This window comes from Coregonus lavaretus (genome assembly GCF_964263955.1).
Source record: "Coregonus lavaretus genome assembly, chromosome: 8".
NCBI lineage: Eukaryota > Metazoa > Chordata > Actinopteri > Salmoniformes > Salmonidae > Coregonus > Coregonus lavaretus.
In genome coordinates, this window is record NC_139995.1 from 14571098 (window position 1) to 14593029 (window position 21932).

General features: G+C 40.4%; 1 protein-coding gene across 1 annotated transcript in view; it reads right to left on the minus strand.

Annotated features, from left to right (window-relative positions):
* The window catches only part of cntn4 (contactin 4), a 188306-nt gene that overhangs the window by 18115 nt on the left and 148259 nt on the right, over positions 1–21932 (minus strand). The window contains exon 12 of the mRNA XM_084167119.1: positions 7484–7611. Within this exon, the coding sequence (XP_084023245.1) occupies positions 7484–7611 (128 nt within the window). The remainder of the gene's footprint in view (positions 1–7483; positions 7612–21932) is intronic.

Below are 21932 nucleotides of genomic sequence, written 5' to 3' on the forward strand. Positions count from 1 at the left end.
GCGCTAACGCTAATAGCAATGCACCCTGTAACTAACTTCTTATAGGGTGTCTGCAAGAAATAAAATGTTCAAACCCAATCTTAATTTCCCATCCTTTTAGATCAAGGAAACACAAAGGAAGCCCTTTACCAATGCAGAGCAAAACAAATTATTCTAAAGCCATTCAACATGAATACTTAACATTTTCCTCAAGAGACAAAAAGGATTCTCTCAAGGACAAACCTCAATGGAGTATTGGTGGTTGGTGAGCAAACTTTGTGCAAATAACGAGACATATTCTAGTGAGCTGCTCTCAACACTCTATTCATCCTGTCTATAATAGTACATCTGTAGCTACCCGCGGATAAGATATGTGACTGGATTTCTCTTCTCTCTTTTTTCACACTATATAAAAGTACAGTCTCAGAGCATTTGTATATTGTATATCATACACTGTAGTTGGAGGAAACATGGGAAAGTTATGCTGCTTTGAAAGTTAATAAACTTGTTATGCCACTAAAGGCCAATTTATACCCTACGGAGACGGAAAATGTGTGTAGCAACATTGTTTTTTCGTCACAAAAGGGGCAAATCCTTAAGTACTCACAAACATTTGATGGATTCCTGCGCCCCATAACATTTGGAACGCAACATATAATTCCTTGCGTAGCCATGGGGAGGGTGCTGTGTCGGCAATTAAGCTGTATTTTACCACCAACTCCCTTGGTTCCTTGATCTGATCTATTTATACTGTATAGGCTATGCATCAAGTAGCCTATTTTGCATTGATAACCAAATATAATCTCAGTAAACTGTTCACACAGTAAACCAAACAACATTGTAGCCTTATTAGAATCCCCCCAAAATATAGTGGTGATAACAACGTGATTCTAGGCTATTTTGAAAGGGTAAAAACAGCTGCTAGCAGCATATCAAACTGGGATAATGTTGTAGGTTACAATGGCAAGAATAAGAATATTTGGCATATTTTTTTTATTGTGAGTCAGCATGGCATTGTACTCCAGAAAGTAGTCTCTCTACTTAAACTTTTTCAGAGAAAGCTTTGCCAGCTAATTTCAGGGCAGCAATGTTTTTGAGAGCTCTAGGAACACTTTTGCAGTTGTCCATAGCAATATCTTTAAAAAAATCTGCTGTAGCAAAGATGATCTATAAACTGTCCAGGGAAGCCCCATTCTGTTAAAGACAGAAGCCTGTGACATGACAGACTAATCAGGACTCATCATTTGACATGTCCAACCACTCCATTATCTCTGCCAATCATGGCTAACCAGGAAGGATCCTGTCTTTCTCCCTATAATGGCTCAGCGCTTTCTCCTTGGCTAAACTAGGCTCATAATTTAACATAGCTGGCCCGCGCCACAGACAGCTATATCATTCTGCTAATACAAGACTAGAAAAGCCCAGTGCACTACTTCTGTGAAAAAATTATTTAAAACATTTTTTTGGGGGGGGAAATTCTGATTTTACAGGGCTGTAGCACCCTCAGCACCCCTACTTCCCGCGGATATGATTCAACCCCTTTGTTATGGCAAGCCTAAATAAGTTCAGGAGTAAAGATGTGCTTAACAAGTCACATAATAAGTTGCATGGACTCACTCTGTGTGCAATAATAGTGTTTAACATGATTTTTGAATGACTACCTCATCTCTGATTGTATTGACTCATACAATTATCTGTAAGGTCCCTCAGTCGAGCAGTGAATTTCAAACACAGATTCATCCACAAAGACCAGGGAGGTTTTCCAATGCCTCGCAAAGAAGGGCACCCATTGGTAGATGGGTAAAAAAATATATATATTGAATATCCCTTTGAGCATGGTGAAGTTATTAATTACACTCTGGATGATGTATCAATACACCCAGTCACTACAAAGATACAGGTGTCCGTCCTAACTCAGTTGCCGGAGAGGAAGCAAACCGCTCAGGGATTTCTCAATGAGGCCAATGGTGATTTTAAAACAGTTAGAGAATGACTGTGATAGGAGAAACTGAGCATGGATCAACAACATTGTAGTTACTCCACAATACTAACCTAATTGACAGAGTGAAAAGAAGGAAGCCTGTACAGAACAAAAATATTCCAAAATATGCATCCTGTTTGCAACAAGGCACTAAAGTAATACTGCAAAAAATGTGGCAAAGCAATTAACTTTTTGTCCTGAATACAAAGCGTTATGTTTGGGGCAAATCCAATACAACACATTACTGAGTACCACTCTCCATATTTCAAGCATAGTGGTGGCTGCATCATGTTATGGGTATGCTTGTAATAGTTAAGGACTGGGGAGTTTTTCAGGATAAAAAAGAAATAGAATGGAACTAAGCACATGCAAAATCCTAGAGGAAAACCTGGTTCAGTCTGCTTTCCACCAGACACTGGGAGATGTATTCACCTTTCAGCAGGACAATAACATAAAACACAAGGCCAAATATACACTGGAGTTGCTTATCAAGAGGACAGTGAATATTCCTGAGTGGCCGGGTTAGAGTTTTGACTTCAATCTACTTGAAAATCTATGGCAAGACCTGAAAATGTTTGTCTAGCAATGATCAACAACCAATTTGACAGAGCTTGAAGAATTTTGAAAATAATAATGGGGAAATGTTGCAGAATCCAGGTGTGGAAAGCTTTTAGAGACTTACCCAGAAAGACTGGAAAAGTTTAAGAAACACAGCTGTAATCGTGCCAAAGGTGCTTGTACAAAGTATTGACTCAGGGGTGTGAATACTTACGTAAATTAGATATTTCTGTATTACAATTCAATCCATTTTGAATTCAGGCTGTAACAAAACAAAATGTGGAATAAGTCGAGGGGTATGAATACTTTCTGAAGGCACTGTATGCTTATTGTAACATTTTCCATTCGTTTTCCTTTGCCTTCAACAAAGCACCAATCATCACAGTCTGAGTCTACTGACTCATTGCAGATTGTGCAGTAAAAACAACTCACAGAGGTCAGTCTGAAATCTATTTGTTTTTTTGGTCCGTTTCTTCTGCCCACAACCCCTGCGTAAGTTCTTCTACTCCTAAATAATTCCAGCATCCAAACAATGCACTGTGCACACACCATTTGATGAATGGAAAGAGACAAAACACCAAAAAGTCACATTTGGCGATTGTCATTAGGCATAATTGATTTGTCTTGCTGACACATGGACCATTTTGTAAAAGTCAAGACACCTGAAAAGGTGCTGAAATGCAAGACTGTCCCGGGAGGTCATCACTAGTTACCACAGCCACAAAGTCATAATTATGGCTAAACCCAGGCTATCTCTACAATGTGTTTTCATCAAATCTTTAAACCTAACCTTAACCCTAACATTAACCACACTGCTAACCTTATGCCTAACCCTAACCTTAAATTAAGTTTTCATACATTTTTACGATATAGCCAAACTTTGTGGCTCTGGTAACTAATGACAACCATCCCAGGTGCAGCCACATGGGATAATAAAAAATACAAAAACCTTAACAGAAGGGGTGTTCGTTTCATTTGGAATAAGCTTTTATTTTCATATTTACAACTTTAGCAGTACACAATTGCATTTTAAACAAATAGGAGAATGGTGAAATTAGCATTATTTAGAGACCCCCCAAAGATTGACTTTTGTTGCATTTAGCGGGGCTCATCTTTCATTCAGGGGGGTGTAGCACCCCACTGGCCGCCCTGTAATTTGCACTCTGCCTGAAAGAGCACAGCATAAATCGTTCAGACAATGTATCTTTTATCCTGCACCTATGAAAAATCACACCACTGGAAGTGACAAAAGCAATGACCACTGCCACCTCTCTGAACTTAGTTTTAGACTTTTATGATAACCTGCTGATCCAAGCAATCCTTTTTAAAGTATGTATGTCACAACAAAGGACCCTGAAATGTAATTGGAAAGGTGACACGATGACTACTCGCAACAGAAAATCACATTGTTGAAAAATAAAATGAATTGCCATCTCAGACATCCACAAAGGAGTGAACTCAACATTGAGTTAAGGAGTTTTGAGGCCATTGACCAGCTGTAATTACTAATTGCAATATTCCATTTCCACTGCAATCAACATTCTGAGAGTCCATTTCCTAATCAAGACTGATTAAACTGGTTAATATCCCCTCAGTGTTGAACTAATGGGGACATTAACAGGGTTCATCTGTTGTGACTGCTCCTCTGCTGTTGTCTAGGTGGTTTATTCACATCCACAGTAAATAAATGCATTGTGACAGGTATTTTTCAGTATTCATATAGCCACAGTCAATTTGAATAAACTACTGTCATCTCCCATAAGGGCTGCTCTCATTGCGGAAATTCCTCCAACTAAACAGGTTTCCAATCCTCAAATAAATAGTGCATGTACATTTCCCTGAACCATTTTCCCTACAGTATCGATTGTGACAGAGAGGCACAAGATCATATATGAGAACTTTTGTACATCAGCCCAAGAATGCAGCCATCACATAATGATGGAAAGTAAACCGTTAAGGCAGAATGTCAAATAAAGCTCATATATTGCCTTTCACGTGAATAATGAGAGGATAACAGCCGGGCATATTTACACAGCATATAGACACACAAGCATATTTCTTTAGAGCCAGATTGGAAATCATAGATGGTCCATCAACCTGAACCAAGAGTGACGTTTAAAGGCTTTCAGAACAGTGAGCTGTTGGGGAGGGGGGAGGGGTGGGGGGGTGGGGGGGGGGGTCCAACATGTTTATTCACAGCGGGTGATAAATGGTTAAAGGGGCTCTGTAGAGTGTAAAAAATAATGTTCAACTCATTATGTCAAATAGAGTGTAATGCTGTAAATTTAACAGCAAAATGAACTGTATATAGCCATTTATCTAGGTGAAAATACTGATATATGTTTTGATTTCTTCACTCAATTAAAGCGGTTTTCTGTGGTAGCAGATGATTCTAGAGATGAAATGAGCGGGCCATGCAGTGAATGAGGGTTTGTTGTAAGGCATCAGCAGAAAGCTGTCTGTGGAAAGGTGCACTCTAAGCTCTCGCTCCACATCCTTGTCTGCTGACTTTCTAGCATTTATAATATATGAAATCTGTGTTTTATTATTAATCGGGATAAGGAAACATGGCTTGACAGTGATTTACAGAAGACACAGCTGGTGTTGAAGAAATTACTTTATGCTGGATCTGAGCATTCATTACCTTATGTGCCCCGATGTTAGTGAACAGGCTGTAACATGCATAATCTGCAGGTACTATCAGGACACCTCATGCAGTTACAATCAATCATTAAGTAATTGCAGATTTGAAATTCGTTAGGGGCCACAATAGGCGATCCACCAGTGTTTCTATGGCAACCACTTTGCAATGCTAAAACACAAGGGAATTCCAAAAGGTATTTCAACAGAGGACCTTACTGTTTACTCTGCATTTCAAAGGGCTTTGGAGATCGCTAAGTTGTAGAGGGAGGAAAATTAAATGGATTGAACCCTTGAACAAACATGACATAGTACTCCACAGCAGCGGCTTTGTCTTCTATGCTCTGTGAAACCTAGCATTAAACTTTAAAGGCAGAAAAAACATATATAATTTCTCATCGCACTGCGTTTAAAGCTTCTCTGTATTGCTTTATCAATTGAGACATGATCAAGAGTCATTGCATCCCCTAGTGTCTTATATAGTGCAATTTACCATCAGCAATATAGTGGGTTGAGGTCAAGGGGTGGGAAAGTGTTTTACGGTTAGTTTTCACTGAGTACTGACTCAAGGGTTGTCACGTTCGATATTCACTCAGACCTTTCGATTTCTGCCATTTCATCACGGTCAAATGTTTAAATAATCTCCAATGTTCAATCTCAAATAAGAAGAAACATTATGCATCCGAAAAGAGAGGGGGTGCTAGGCAAATTCTTCTGTTTTTGCCAGTTTAAAAGGTGCCAACTCTACTTTCCAATTCCAACCTAAAATATAGCCGTAAGCAGCCATCCAACAGCGCCACCATGTGGCTAAACAGAACCATACCCTACAGGTTAGCTAGACTCACGTCCCTGAGCATGTGTGCCACATTTCATCACTCTGACTCAAACAGAGATATAAATATGTGTCCATTATGTGCTTGCATTTGTTGAGTCTTGACAGTGTTTTGAACATATGTATCAAGTTTATGCATTTATGTGCCAGACCAAGCCCACGTGAGAGTTTATTGATCAGTATTGGCCATGTTGTTTGAGCTACTAGCCTGGAAGATAATGTGTTGGTCCATAGATGCCACATATAAAGTTTTGTGCAGATCGGTCATTCGGTGCCAGAGGAGTAGCGTTTTAAGTATTTTTTGAAAAATGCAAAATCGCGGAAAATCCATCATGGTAGACCTTATGGGTCCTTGAGGCAAATTTGTCCCTCGTAAGGAGAGGGACATATGTACCAGATTTCAGGATTCTAGGTCTGACGGGGTAAGGGGCATTACTTTTTAAAGTTTTCATCTTCAATTGCTTGTTATAGAGCCACCATGTGGCCAATTGTTTTGCCATTGCGTGCGAGGCTGTGGCCCTTGGCCCTTTACCTTTTTTTGTTAAGTCTTAACCTTGTAAGTCTTACCATCTAACAGGAATTTGCATGTGAAATTTCCCTTATGGAAGAATAATAATAACAACACCAACAAATGCAGAAGGGTTTCACCCAGCTTCGCTGCTTGAACCCCTAATAAATACAATGACACAGAAAAACTGATCTACAGTATAATAATGAGACAGTTGGCTGTCATTAACATTCAGCTCATTCCAATAATCAATTGTAATATTGAGATCAATATTTGACACTTTGGAATATGAATCAAAGACCTAACTGACAACTTTTTATCCCTGGGGACAGACATGTGGGATGAGGGATCAATATCTCTTAAATTGTAGACAGGCAAAACACACCACCAACAAAGAAAGTCATTATAGAAAAAAATAATGTCACAACACAACAGGACCAGACCTGACCTCTGAAAAAATAGGTCACGTTAGGGTTAAAGTTAACGCAAAAAAATGAAAAAAATATCACCAATACTCCTTACGGCAGCAGGACAGAAAAAACCTGCAGCACAAACACAGCCAAAACACCCAGTACACAGCACCTTACACCCGCCTCTCATTCATATTTAATGAAGTATAATAAATCCCAGCAACAGAGCAGAAACGTGACCCTCAATCCCACGGGGTGACTCCTCCAGATTATTTAATAAACACTACTCCTCTTCTCATCTCTTCTACACTTATACTGTACCAATAATCTGGTTGGTTTGGAGGTCTAGAGACAGCGCTGAATATTCACTACAGTACATGGTGAGGGCAACAGTGCAGCCTCCAACTCTGTTTCTTAATGAGCGTTAAGTGCAAGAACCCATTGATACCGTCACTTATCTCCTGTGAACAGCCTGTCACAAGATAAGTTCACGAGCTGTATCCTATGAGAAATCACAACCCTATTTAAAGATGTAATAATCCCATACAGTATAAGATAATGACAAATAGGCCTACCTTTGACCATGAGAGTCCCGGAGCTGCTTGCCACTCCAAACTGGTTGCTTGCCACACAAGTGTAAAGGCTTGCATCTGGTTTGGTTGCATTCTGTATCCGGAGGTTTCCGTTGTCCAGAATGGAAACTCTGCAGGCAGAAAGATTGTGTTACAGATCACTAACATTGCATGACCACATTTCTTTCCCACTTTTATTGCAGTCTGTGAATTTCAATTGTCAATTTAAAGGTAAAACTTTTTGCATTGTTCATCATCGTTAAGCATGGGTGTTCCCCAGAGAGAAATGCAATCAGTCTACCAGTTACAATGTCTTCAGAAAATGGAAAACATCAATGTCTATATCATGCATTGATTGAAATTAAATTAAATATTTGATTATATACTGTATTTGATCATATAAACTTCCACTCTACTTTTCACCTTGTATGTCTACGTGCCAACTCAAAGAATTAGAATATGACACTTAAAATCTAACTATTGTGACTGGGAATGTTTAGAAACATTTCTAATTGTGCTCTGGTCTTTTATAAGAGATAAAATGTGACAAAGCGGTCAAATGGCTAATTCATGTCGTCATATGACCGCAAGACATCCAGGACCAGGACAACAGTCACTTCATCTCTGCATGGCCTTTACACAATGGCCACTGGTACTACTAAAGGTCAATGATCCTTAACCAAACTCGACATTTTCCTAAATAACAAGCAACAAATTGAAATAGTGACCTTAAAAGCAAGGCAGTGTGGGAAAATGGGAAGACCAATTCATTAAACCGTGGTGGATTCTAATTATCTGAAACTGTGTGCAAACTGTAAATATGAAAAAAGCCCCCAGCCCTATTGTAAAGCAGACAAGAAAAATAGTGCTCTATCTTTGCATTGCATTTTCCCCTGTGATCTGCTGTGTAATGTAAGGGACAGTTTAAAGCAAACTGTCACCTACAGTTCTGTGTAATAGCAGGTAATTTATTGCAACTCTGGAAATTGTTCAGTTAGCGAAGCCACTTATCTAAGATGTTCTGATTACACAAGGAGAAATATGCTTTTAATAATAATAATGAGTTTGTAAACACTACACTCAAATTTAGGTTGCACCAATTTAACGTAAAAAGATTAGGGCAAGAAGCATGAAAAAAAACTGTTTTTAAATTACATATACTTATCTTAATGACTGAATGTGTTTGTGATTTAATCTGGCAACCTTACCTGACAAAACACTTTAAATGACCCATTATCCTGTCAATTTACTATAATCAAGTGAGACAATCACGTTCTGGTCTATATCGGAATATATTGGATAGGAGGAGAAGAAAACAGACATGACGAGAGTTAAACAAGTACTGCAGCAGTCACAGAACTACCATACATTGTATTTCAGTCATAGAGTCACCTCATTGTTCAGTTGAAAGAACTGAACAATGAAGTTGCAAAACACTTGGATAGTTGTTTCAAGAACAATACATATTATAGAAATGCACATTGACATTGGTATAGTTCTGGTAAACAAGGAGCATTTTTGTAAATCCAACCAGGGCTCTATTTTCGGCTGGTGTTAAGCCTTGCTACTGGTAGTATTTAAGACTCACCAAAAGCTGTTCTTAGCAGTAACGCAATTGGTTATGGCATCGATTTTGCCAGCGGAGGCACACACTAGCCTAATCAATAGCCTATAACCAATGTTTTATTAAAATATCCCGAGCAGCCAAACAGTCAACAGACTGTTTTTTAAACATTATCTTTGTCCATGCAGCTTCTGTGAAAAGTTTGGACTCATTAGGCCTATGTGCGATGCACATTGAATGAAAGGTGTCAGTGACTGTAGGAAGTCTGTTTAGGAACATCAAGTTATTACAATAGACGGCTTATTGTTTTTCCTTAATCATTTTGTAAAAAAATTATTGGACCTAACTGTCAAATCATGGGAATTCCGATCACTGTCCTTGGTGCTGAATCCGCTTGTAGTCTAGGATATTTTCCTGTTTGTTTGTTTACCTTTCATGTGGCAAAGTAACTAAAACGCCATATTATTGGCGATCGTAAACTAATCCTATGATAACGTTTTGGCAATGCCCAATTGTCCATGACTCCAACATGCAGTGCATTTTCGAAATGCGAATGCAATGTGTGTAGACAACTATTTCCATGTTGAAGCCAATAAAAAATAAATTTGATTGGCTACATGTTTGTTATAACTATACCTATTGTAGGGAGGGTCAGTGTATACTATTTAATAAACTATATCCAATGGATACGACAAACAGTCATGCCTCCTGCCGAAGAGCCTTTAGGCCTATGTGTGCACACATTGCATTATGCTCATGGAACGAGAGATGCGATTTATGATATCATTCTGACCGTATCCTGTTTAGAAATAGTATTGTTGGTTTAAAAAACAGATTGATTGAGTTTAGTTTAATTTGAGAAAAAAATTAACTTATTAGAAAGATTCACCGTCCATGGGTTTATGGTGAGAACGTACATGGCTCGAATGCAATTCAATTTCGTTTGATAGTTCTGGAGAAGTCCAAATTTGATCTGTAAGATGTTTCCATTATGTTTATAAAACATAACATTTGCGAGCAGTATAAGGGTGTGTAGACATTCCCCTTTCTCTTTATATTGGATATTTGTCCAGTTCCTGTGAAAAGTTTGCATGTGCGTAAAACCCTACATAGTCTAAGTTGCCTTGTCTGTATTATATTTCTATTAGAATTTGATTAGAATTATACACTGTCTTTTTAGGCCTTGTCAATAGTCTAGTGAATTTAATCTTGCTTATTGATTACGTTTGGCATGTCTATGCCCCGATATCAGTGCGAAAGCTGTAGTTATGTTTAACAACGTCTTTCCATATTGAAGCAATGCAATTAGATCAATGTGGACTGCAAACATGTTCAAAATATTTAGCAAATATGGGCAGGCTATCTAATGAAAGACCCTAAATCCACAACTTGAAGTAACCACATATTTAGCCATGGAGCACGTTCTGATTGGCCAGTGAGAGGCCAAGCCTTGACACACCCACAACTTGTTAATTCATCAAAACCTAGCCCTTTCGCAACACCACCAGCTACTACGCCCTTGATTCCGGTTGTGAAAATAGCTAAAATATTTCTGACACACCCCTGAAACTATAACATTACTTCCAGTGCTAAGATTTACCATTGCGTTAGGTTTGTTCAAATATAACCCCCCAGACTGTGAACAAATAGGGCAACAACACATTGTTTTAACTAGATCAAGCTCTGACCTGATTTAAGACTACCTCTCCAGCACATGCCTCATATAACTCAATACCTGCATTTGTATGCTTGGCTATGTATATTTCCACAATTCCCTTATCCTGTCACGAACGTTGACTGATGACTCGTGGAACAAAGGCGCAGCGTGATAAGCGTACATCTTTATTGATACACAACACACGAACAAAACAACAAAACGAAACGATACGTGAAGTCCTGAGGTTACACACACCAAACCTTTACGGATCAAGATCCCACAAACTAACCGGTGCCAACCGGCTGCCTAAGTATTGGCCCCAATCAGAGACAACGAGCTACAGCTGCCTCTGATTGGGAACCACCCTGGCCAACATAGATCTAAACGATCTAGAACAAAAAACATAGAAAACTAAACATAGAAAATCCACACCCTGGCTCAACATTTAAGAGTCCCCAGAGCCAGGGCGTGACATATCCCCTGGGACAAAAGGACAAGCATATGACTAGTGCATCCTCTGAGAAAAGCTCCACAGAGAGAATACAAGTGGGGAGTGTACACAAACATAATGCATCATACTATGCCTTTCTTACTGTAATTACAGAAATGGGAAAGGCATTATTAGTAGACTTAGAAGTTGGAGGAGCTGAGGTAAACTACAAGTCAACTAAGTGAAGTAAGTGTCTTCCAGTTCTACTCCTCCTCTCCCTACTTAAGCAACCTTTAGACAACATGTCTGTCTGATCTGCCCACTGTCTCAGGAGAGCTTCCTTTCCTGCTGCTGCTGAGGACGTATCAATAATTCACAGGTGGGATGAACACAAGTGCCACTCTTTTCATCTCTGCCTCACACAAAGTTAATGGCTGCCGCTATAAACCCCTCCGAAGAGGAGACGTTTATTTCTAACAAGAGGCGAAAAGCCCAAACACACTACTCATGTAATCATAAAAAATACAAACCAAAAAATGTATTGGAGAAGATCAAGTAACAGGCAAAGAGACTGGACAGTGTTAATATTTTATGTCCTGCAAGATGAAAGAGATAAAAAAAATAACATTAGTCGTAGAGAATCCATTGCTCGTACTGTGAAGTGCAAATTGGAAACTGTAATTATGGTCTAAAGTAAATACCCTTCCTCTCGTCATTTTTCAGAAATTATTTTTGAGACATCACCACTATGACTTAAGACTATATTATGGTACATGAGACACAAGCGTTCAGCTTACATTACATGTGAAACAAGCTATCAGTTTTGGTTGTCTTTACTACCTCATAATTGAAGGACACTACATTGGCCTTTGATTTACACAAACAACACTGTGATGTGGACAATTTTACTGTATGTAGAGTTAATGAAAAGGCACAGATGTATTGTGAAAGGAAGTGCTAGAATGTGAGTGTTGGATGAGTTCATGACAAAACTAGGGACCAGAAATTATTTAAAATTATGGTGGCAGCACTACACTGAAATGTCGAGAGTACTGTATTTCATGTTGGATTTGATGCACGCCAACAGCTATAGTTGCCGATGCTATCTATACTGAACAAAAATATAAACGTAACATGTAAAGTGTTGGTCCCATGTTTCATGTAAAATAAAAGATTCCAGAAATGTTCCATACACACAAAAAGCTTATTTCTCTCAAATGTTGTGCACAAATTTGTTTACATCCCTGTTAGTGAGCATTTCTCCTTTGCCAAGATAATCGATCCACCTGACAGGTGTAGCACATGAAGAAGCTGATTAAACAGCATGATCATAACACAGGTGCATCATGTGCTGGGGACAATAAAAGGCCACTCTAAAATGTGTAGTTCTGTCACACAACACAATGCTACAGATGTCTCAATCTTTGAAGGAGCGTGCAATTGGCATGCTGACTGCAGGAATGTCCACCAGAGCTGTTGCCAGAGAATTTAATGTTCATTTCTCTACCATAAGCCGCCTCCAACATTGTTTTAGAGAATTTGGCAGTATGTCCAACCGGCCTCACAACCGCAGTCCACGTGTAACCATGCCAGCCCAGGACCTCCACATCCGGCTTCTGCACCTGCGGGATCGTCTGAGACCAGCCACCCGGACAGCTGATGAAACTGGGTTTGCACAACCAAATAATTTCTGCACAAACTGTCAGAAACCGTCTCAGGGAAGCTCATCTGCGTGCTCGTCGTCCTCACCAGGGTCTAGACCTGACTGCAGTTCGGTGTCATAACTTACTTCACTGGGCAAATGCTCACCTTCGATGGGCACTGGCACGCTGGAGAAGTTTGCTCTTCACGGATGAATCCCGGTTTCAACTGTACCAGGCAGATAGCAGAGAGCATGTATGGTGTCGTGTGGGCGTGCGGTTTGCTGATGTCAACGTTCTGAACAGAGTGCACCATGGTGGCAGTGGGGTTATGGTATGGGCTGGCATAAGCTACAGACAACGACCACAATTGCATTTTATCGATGGCAATTTCAATGCAGAGGGATACCGTGACGAGATCCTGAGGCCCATTGTTGTGCCATTCATCCACCACCATCACCTCATGTTTCAGCATGATAATGCACGGCCCCATGTCGTAAGGATCTGTACACAATTCCTGGAAGCTGAAAATGTCACAGTTTTTCCATGGCCTGCATATTCACCAGACATATGACCCATTGAGCATGTTTGGGATGCTCTGGATCGACGTGTATGACAGCATGTTCCAGTTCCCCCCAATATCCATCAACTTTGCACAGCCATTGAAGAGGAGTGGGACAACATTCCACAGGCCATAATCAATGGCCTGATCAACTCTATGCAGAGGAGATGTGTCGTACTGCATGAGGCAAATGGTGGTCACGCCAGATACTGACTGGTTTTCTGATCCACGCCCCTACTTTTTTTAAAAAGGTATCTGTGACCAACATATGCATATCTGATTAGGGCCTAATGAGTTGATTTCCTTATATGAACTGTAAACTCAGTAAAATCTTTTATATGCGTATATTGGCATAACATAAATCAAACTATTTAGACCAATGTCCTAATACGTGCATATGTGAAGGTAGCATTGATAAACGCAAATACACCCTCTCCATCTCAGAGCCCGGTTGAACGGGTGACTGCAGGGTCTCTGTGTGCTCTTCATTATCACGGTAAATAAAACAGGACTGTGAAAATAGGGGTTAAGATTCTATCAGTAGAATTACTCAGCCATGAGGCTGTGTAAAAAAAGGCCATCTTACGCTTTCGGTGATATCACAAAATAATTAACCTTGGCTAAGGTGCGTTACACTCAGTCCGTATTGCATCTCTGCACTCCTCTGACACTCATTTCGCCCCATCTGGTTAAGGCCAACCACCACTGGAGCCAGGCAATCTCCAAACGCAAACCTCATCCAGCACAAGTATTTCAGGGTTTCACTCTGTGTGCTTCTGTGCTGTAGCTGTGTGTGCCCTTTGTATTAACTTTACAGATAAGGAAAGGTATGCATTAAAGTATGTTGCTTGTCCTGGTCCACACTGACCTACCTGCAGGTGGTGTTTGTAATCATGATTGTATCAACGCGTCGGTGGTAGTAACACTGCTCCAGGGGAGAATAGGAAAAGCTCAGATGAGGTGTCTACAGGGGGAAAGGCTAGGTCACCCTATCCTCTGAACAGGACAAGAGGTTGGACCCAACTTCAAGTTTTGATCTATGCTCTTGACTGCTTTAAAATCCTGAAGTGTACAGGGAGAAATTCTGGCATCACAAGATAAATGGAAAGTCTGTCTCTCTCCAGGTTCCCCACAGAGCTCCGTGTTTGAGAGGAACTGCCTTGTCAGACACGGAAATCAAGTAAAACTGCTCAGATTTGACCCAGCAAAACCAAAGCCGGAGTATATGATGCAGAATGCACTGTGTAGATCAACTGAATGGGAAAAGTACTGAGAAGTCTATTTTCACAGTTCCATCAAGATAAATCCGGAGTGCATACCACTGTTTTTAAAGTTGTCAGCCCCAAGGTTAACAGGCAATTACAGACTACAATAATACGTGTGGTAATGAGTTTTTTTAATCACTTAGACAACAAACCGATTGCCTGACATTTGTAAAATAGGGACACCTGAGCATTTACCTCTGACAATTCTCCAATAGCACTGTAATTGATATTGATTTTTGCCCTACGTAGGCTTTTCCCAATACCTCTTAGCTTGTCACATGCACTATTAGTTCTACCAAATTATTCAGGAATAAATGTCGTTATGATAGAAAATGATTTAGTTTAAGGTGCTATCAGCTGTAAAATGAGGTGCACACATTCAAATGGCACCTCATCTGATGGTCGGGCTGACACCCCCACAACAGGAGAGAACTTGAATGTCACTCAAACTGCATATTTATGATGACATTGCCATAAGCATTGAATATATAAAAGTTTAGTGTGACTGGAGTGTTTAGACTGTAGTGTGTGCCAAATGTACCTAAAGGTGCTGTATAACTCAGTGCTGCCAAATCTTACGCATTGGGCGAGAGACACGTATTTGACCCTCTTCATACGCCACGCCTCTTATTTCTCACGCAATGAAAAAAGTACTGCTTTTATTTTCTGATTAATACAGTGCTTTAACTTTTCAATTGTGCCTTCAAATCATTTTCAAATCAGAGCATATGCGCCTGCAATTCTACATCACGAGCATTGTAACTGAGGCAGCTTCACCCGGGAGATCCATCATTTTCCTACCACTGCACTGTAAGCCACGGCAGATTGAAGCTTGTGATTCGTTTAGTAATTGGGGCGATTGGATGTGTGTTTGTAAAGAAACGGCCTTCACGATTAGAGTGGAGCAGGTTTGTTCTCCGCTGATCAAAGTTTATGAGCTGAATTGTCAAAAGAGCAGCAAATTAATTTGCTCTCACTACTGTCCCTGTCGCAGAACGTTTTTTTTTGACAGCATGTGATAATATAACCTAGCCTGCTAATTTAATAATCCACTGCTCGCATTAGCCCAGATCCATAGGCTACATTATTCACCTCGTTTGGACATTGCCATTTTAGCACTACGTTCATTAAGCTGTAACAACAAAAAGGCAGCATTCAGACCTGATTTGTCTAGATGTATTATTAACATTATTTTGCCCAAACAAATTGTGAACCCTAATGTGTAACTGATTCTAGTGGGGGGAAAACAATACATTGAAAGATAATTTGGGTTGGGTGTAGGGGCAGATTTAGGCTATGCCATCTTGTCTTCATGAGATTTTATTATCTGTTTAATTTATTTGGTCTTTCACAATAGCTGATGTAAGTCATTAGAACAATTGCCATCCCCTACAATGGGCTAAAATATATACTAATTAGTGTGTTTATCTCAGCAAAAACACTACTGTTATTCCCCATACTTTTATTATTTCACTTACCAATTTTGCTGGTGTAATTAGGCTATTTGAAATCTGATATGCCAACTTGTCATTATTCATTATATTTTTCTTGAATGTAGGGTAATGTGTAGAAATCAAATGTCACATGACCTTATTCAAACCCCCAGTATTTGGGAAACATAGATCAGGGGTGGGCAACCCCCTTTGAAGAGCTACCTCTATGCAGGATTTTCTACGGTCCTATTTTAAACACATAGTTCACCCAAATGAATTACATATTAACATGTTTGTTTCTTATGGACAAGGAGAGACTGCAATCCATCCTATGGTTAGCTACTGCCACCAACCATTAATAATAGCATTTTTGAACCAAACATCAATGGTTCCCTAGCTAACATACTCTAAATTCCATTCCCAAATAATCTCAAATTAACTTCAAAACAAGTTGTCGACTTTTGAGTGTTTATTCAACTTTAAAAATAATCCTGAATACACCTGACCTATGATTTTTATTCCACCCTGGTCATGGGACTAAGCCATGTGAAAATATGTATAATAGCAGGAAATGAGATTTAAAACAGATGTTTTTGTCCTGGGGAGGGGACCACCATACCCTAACTAGTGGTGGAGCCAATGACATTCACGATAGGAGATCTCACTCCAAGCTATCTTCAAAAGTTGGAAGCCCTGATGACTAAATGTACTTAATGACACAAAGTTTAAATATTGCTTAAATTGCAGAATGTTGGAACTGTTGACCACTGAATGCACTAATTATCAACAACAATGACGGCGCAGCGGTCTAAGACACTGCATCTCAGTGCTTGAGGCGTCACTACAGACCCCCTGGTTCAATTCCAGGCTGTATCACAACTGGCCGTGATTGGGAGTACCACAGGGCGGCACACAATTGGCCCAGCGTCGTCCGGGTTTGGCCGCTGTAGGCCGTCATTGTAAATAAGAATTTGTTCTTAACTGACTTGCCTAGATAAATAAAGGTAAAATAAAATGATGTGCTGAACAGAACAGTACATCATGGAGAGTATTGCTGAGAATAACAGCAATCACCACAATGCTTGGAAGGCCTACCCTATAGAGATAATTTGCTTACGTCAATCAAAGCACAATAGGAGTATGAGGAGTGCATCAGGAGCCAGTGTTGCACAGAGCTCTAGTTGAGTGTACAAGAAGAAGAATGATTGACAGTAAGTAAGGACTCATTCCCCTTGTCACAGTACATATTATTTACCCTGCTCTACCCTGCAACTAGCAGAATGCACTGAGTGGGTTCTTTTAATTTTTTCAGTTACATTAAGCTGTAGGAAGAAAAAAGACTGATTTGCAGGCTATACATGAGATGACATTTCCTTTCAGTTCTCTCTGGGTTGACCCTTGTCTCCAGCACATTAATAAGGTTTCCATGGCAATACGCAGCTTAATCAAAACACAGCCAGGGGACAGGGGTGTTAGCCTGCAAAGGAAGTATTCATCTCTACTTTGTGAAACAAATACACCGAGGTGCCAAACATTCCCTCTTACACCACCTTCACACAAAGAGAGAAATGACAAGTGATTCCCCATGGACCTAACAGACACATTGTTCATGGCTAATGCAACCTAGGCCTGCTACAGTAACATTCCTTAATACATAGAGTAGGGGAAAAAAGTATTTAGTCAGCCACCAATTGTGCAAGTTCTCCCACTTAAAAAGATGAGAGAGGCCTATAATTTTCATCATAGGTACACGTCAACTATGACAGACAAAATGAGAAAAAAAATCCTGAAAATCACATTGTAGGATTTTTAATGAATTTATTTGCTAATTATGGTGGAAAATAAGTATTTGGTCACCTACAAACAAGCAAGATTTCTGGCTCTCACAGACCTGTAACTTCTTCTTTAAGAGGCTCCTCTGTCCTCCACTCGTTACCTGTATTAATGGCACCTGTTTGAACTTGTTATCAGTATAAAAGACACCTGTCCACAACCTCAAACAGTCACACTCCAAACTCCACTATGGCCAAGACCAAAGAGCTGTCAAAGGACACCAGAAACAAAATTGTAGACCTGCACCAGGCTGGGAAGACTGAATATGCAATAGGTAAGCAGCTTGGTTTGAAGAAATCAACTGTGGGAGCAATTATTTGGAAATGGAAGACATACAAGACCACAGATAATCTCCCTCGATCTGGGGCTCCACGCAAGATCTCACCCCGTGGGGTCAAAATGATCATAAGAACGGTGAGCAAAAATCCCAGAACCACACGGGGGGACCTAGTGAATGACCTGCAGAGAGCTGGGACCAAAGTAACAAAGCCTACCATCAGTAACACACTACGCCGTCAGGGACTCAAATCCTGCAGTGCCAGACGTGTCCACCTGCTTAAGCCAGTACATGTCCAGGCCCGTCTGAAGTTTGCTAAAGTGCATTTGGATGATCCAGAAGAGGATTGGGAGAATGTCATATGGTCAGATGAAACCAAAATAGAACTTTTTGGTAAAAACTCAACTCGTCGTGTTTGGAGGACGAAGAATGCTGAGTTGCATCCAAAGAACACCATAGCTACTGTGAAGCATGGGGGTGGAAACATCATACTGTGGGGCTGTTTTTCTGCAAAGGGACCAGGACGACTGATCCGTGTAAAGGAAAGAATGAATGGGGCCATGTATCGTGAGATTTTGAGTGAAAACCTCCTTCCATCAGCAAGGGCATTGAAGATGAAACGTGGCTGGGTCTTTCAGCATGACAATGATCCCAAACACACCGCCCGGGCAACAAAGTAGTGGCTTCGTAAGAAGCATTTCAAGGTCCTGGAGTGGCCTAGCCAGTCTCCAGATCTCAACCCCATAGAAAATCTTTGGAGGGAGTTGAAAGTCCGTGTTGCCCAGCGACAGCCCCAAAACATCACTGCTCTAGAGGAGATCTGCATGGAGGAATGGGCCAAAATACCAGCAACAGTGTGTGAAAACTTTGTGAAGACTTACAGAAAACGTTTGACCTGTGTCATTGCCAACAAAGGGTATATAACAAAGTATTGAGAAACTTTTGTTATTGACCAAATACTTATTTTCCACCATCATTTGCAAATAAATTCATTAAAAATCCTACAATGTGATTTTCTGGATTTTTTTTCTCATTTTGTCTGTCATAGTTGACGTGTACCTATGATGAAAATTACAGGCCTCTCTCATCTTTTTAAGTGGGAGAACTTGCACAATTGGTGGCTGACTAAATACTTTTTTCCCCCACTGTAGGCTTTTCTAACCTAATATGCTTTTATACACTGAGTGTACAAAATATGCTATTTCCATAACATCCAGGTGAAAGCTATGATCCCTTATTGATGTCACTTGTTAAATCCACTTCAATCAGTTTAGATCAGGGATGGGCAACTTTTAAATAGGTGGGGGCCCCCAAAAAACTGAACTCATCATGAAGGGCCGCAGTGTGCATCCATACCCTTGCAAGCAAAACATTTTAGTGGCCCCCCTCGTGACAGTGAAGAGAAACATTTTTATTTTTAAAGTTCATTTCCTGCAATTCTACACATTTTGTCATGGGGCAGAGAGAAGATTTTACAATTTTATAACTAATTTCATTCAATTCTACAATTCTACGGTAATTCGACCATGCTTACTAGAAGTTTAGGTAGCTGGCCGCTAGACTTACTTACCAATCTAAAGAAATGTAGCTGACATGGGCTAATTGAGTGGCTGCTGATGCATTCTATTATTCTAACTCGCAACAGTAACTTGTGACCCTGACTAAGTTCCCACAACAAACACACAGATAACAATAAAAAATTGTTTAAAAATATATTTAACAAATTGACCACAGGCCTACAAAAGGGGGGCCATGCGGCCCGTGGGCCACCAGTTGCTCATCCCTGGTGTAGCTGAAGGGGAGGAGACAGGTTAAAGAAGGATTTCTAAGCCTTGAGACAATTGAGACATGGATTGTGTACGTGTGTCATTCAGAGGGTGAATGGGCAAGACAAAATATGTAAGTGCCTTTGAACGGGGTATGGTAGTAGGTGCCAGGTGCACCGGTTTGTGTGTGTCCAAAACTGCAACGCTGCTGGGTTTTTCACGCCCAACAGTTTCCTGTGTTCATCAAGAATGGTCCACCACCCAAAGGACATTCAGCCAACTTAACACAACTGTGGGAAGCATTGGAGTCAACATGGGCCAGCATCTCTGTGGAATGCTTTCGACACCTTGTAGAGTACATGCCCCGACGAATTGAGGCTGTTCTGAGGGCAAAAGGGGGTGCAACTCAACATTAGGACGGTGTATGAATTAATGTATGTGTATGAATTAAACACTGTGCAGAGCTACTACTTATTACAGGTACCTGTCTTAATCAAAGCTCATGATTTACATTGTCTTCATTTCCGGTGGTGAAACAGGAGAACAGGATGGGATTGTGTTGGTAATTGCATTGGAAGGAGTGGAGTGTCTGGTCCACAGAGGGACGTGTGGATGTACTGCTATAGGATCCTTCCTCTAATCACAAATTGCTCTCAAAATGTATTCCCTTCCACTGATATTAATCTCCTCCTCATGCGCTGGCTGAGATATCCTTCAGGAATAAGGAGCACACACACACACACACACACCGGTTCCAAAGAAATTGTCGGAGGAACCAAGATGGATTACTTGTGCTGTGCTGGCAGATTCTCTCTTTGAAAAACGATATCAGCAGCAGGCTCTCCCAGATAAAAATAATCCCGTAGAGAAGAACATGGGACGTGGACGGGTAAAGAGGGTTCTGACCTAATCTCAGCAAACATCTTCAAATTCCCTTTTGCTCCAGGTTTAGATTTATTTGGGTTAAGTCGATCAACTCAAATTGCTTGAGCTTGTTTTACAACCCTTACAGGAAAGGGAACAAGGGTTCACCTAACCTGATATGATCAGAAATAGCTTGATTATTAAGGGTCAAATCCTTACTTGAGGTATGTGAGGGCAAGTTTATGCATAAATCGGTTACACCGTATTTGGATAGTCCGGATGGTCATACTTTCAACAAACTATCTGTTGATAAGCAACTGCTTGCTAAGGTTAAGGTTAAGGTTAGGTTTAGGTTTAGAATAAGGGTTAGGGTAAGGGTTAAGGTTAGGGCTCGGGTTAGGGTTAGGGCTAGGGTTAGTAGATATTTTTTAACTGACTTGTCTAGTTAAATAAAGATAAAAATAAATATAAATAAATATAAATAAATTGATGTGTCTTATTAATTTACTTTTTTGGAGAGGGAAATCATCAATTAACATGAATCCTCTATGCACTAGCACTGCACATCTTGCTAGATCAAGTTAAGGTCAGCTGTTAAAACAATTTAAGAGACAGTGATAAAAGCCACAACATAATTTAAATTAAATCAAGACTGCACGGGGGAGTGTGAGTGTGTCTATCTATGTTTGGATGTGCTCCTGTCAGTCCATGCATGCGTATGTGTGTGTTCCTTTGAACATGTGTGCACATAAGTGTGTGAGTGCGTGGGGCTGTCAGGGTACCCCAGCAGAGCTCCAGCCTGCTCTCGTCCTCAGGTGGGAGGGCCATTCCCCTTCATGTGACATTCCCGGCCCAGCCAACACCAGACTCTGAAGACAGAGGCTAACGCTAAATGAGCATGAGCACCATAAGCTGCCCAAACAACCTATCAAGTGGTGTGCCTCCCTTCAAGGTGAGGAAATGAGATACGTTTATTAGGCTGCAGAACCTCTCAATATTCTACTTGGAACGCTGTGGCACAGGCACCTCTGCAGAGATCCAGATCTCCACTTTTCCAAGCAGATGTTCAATTAGGAATCAAATGAGGAAATTAGAGACGTGATGAGAAAAAATGCGAAGTGACATTTAAACATGATAACCAATGTTTTTTAATAAGCACAA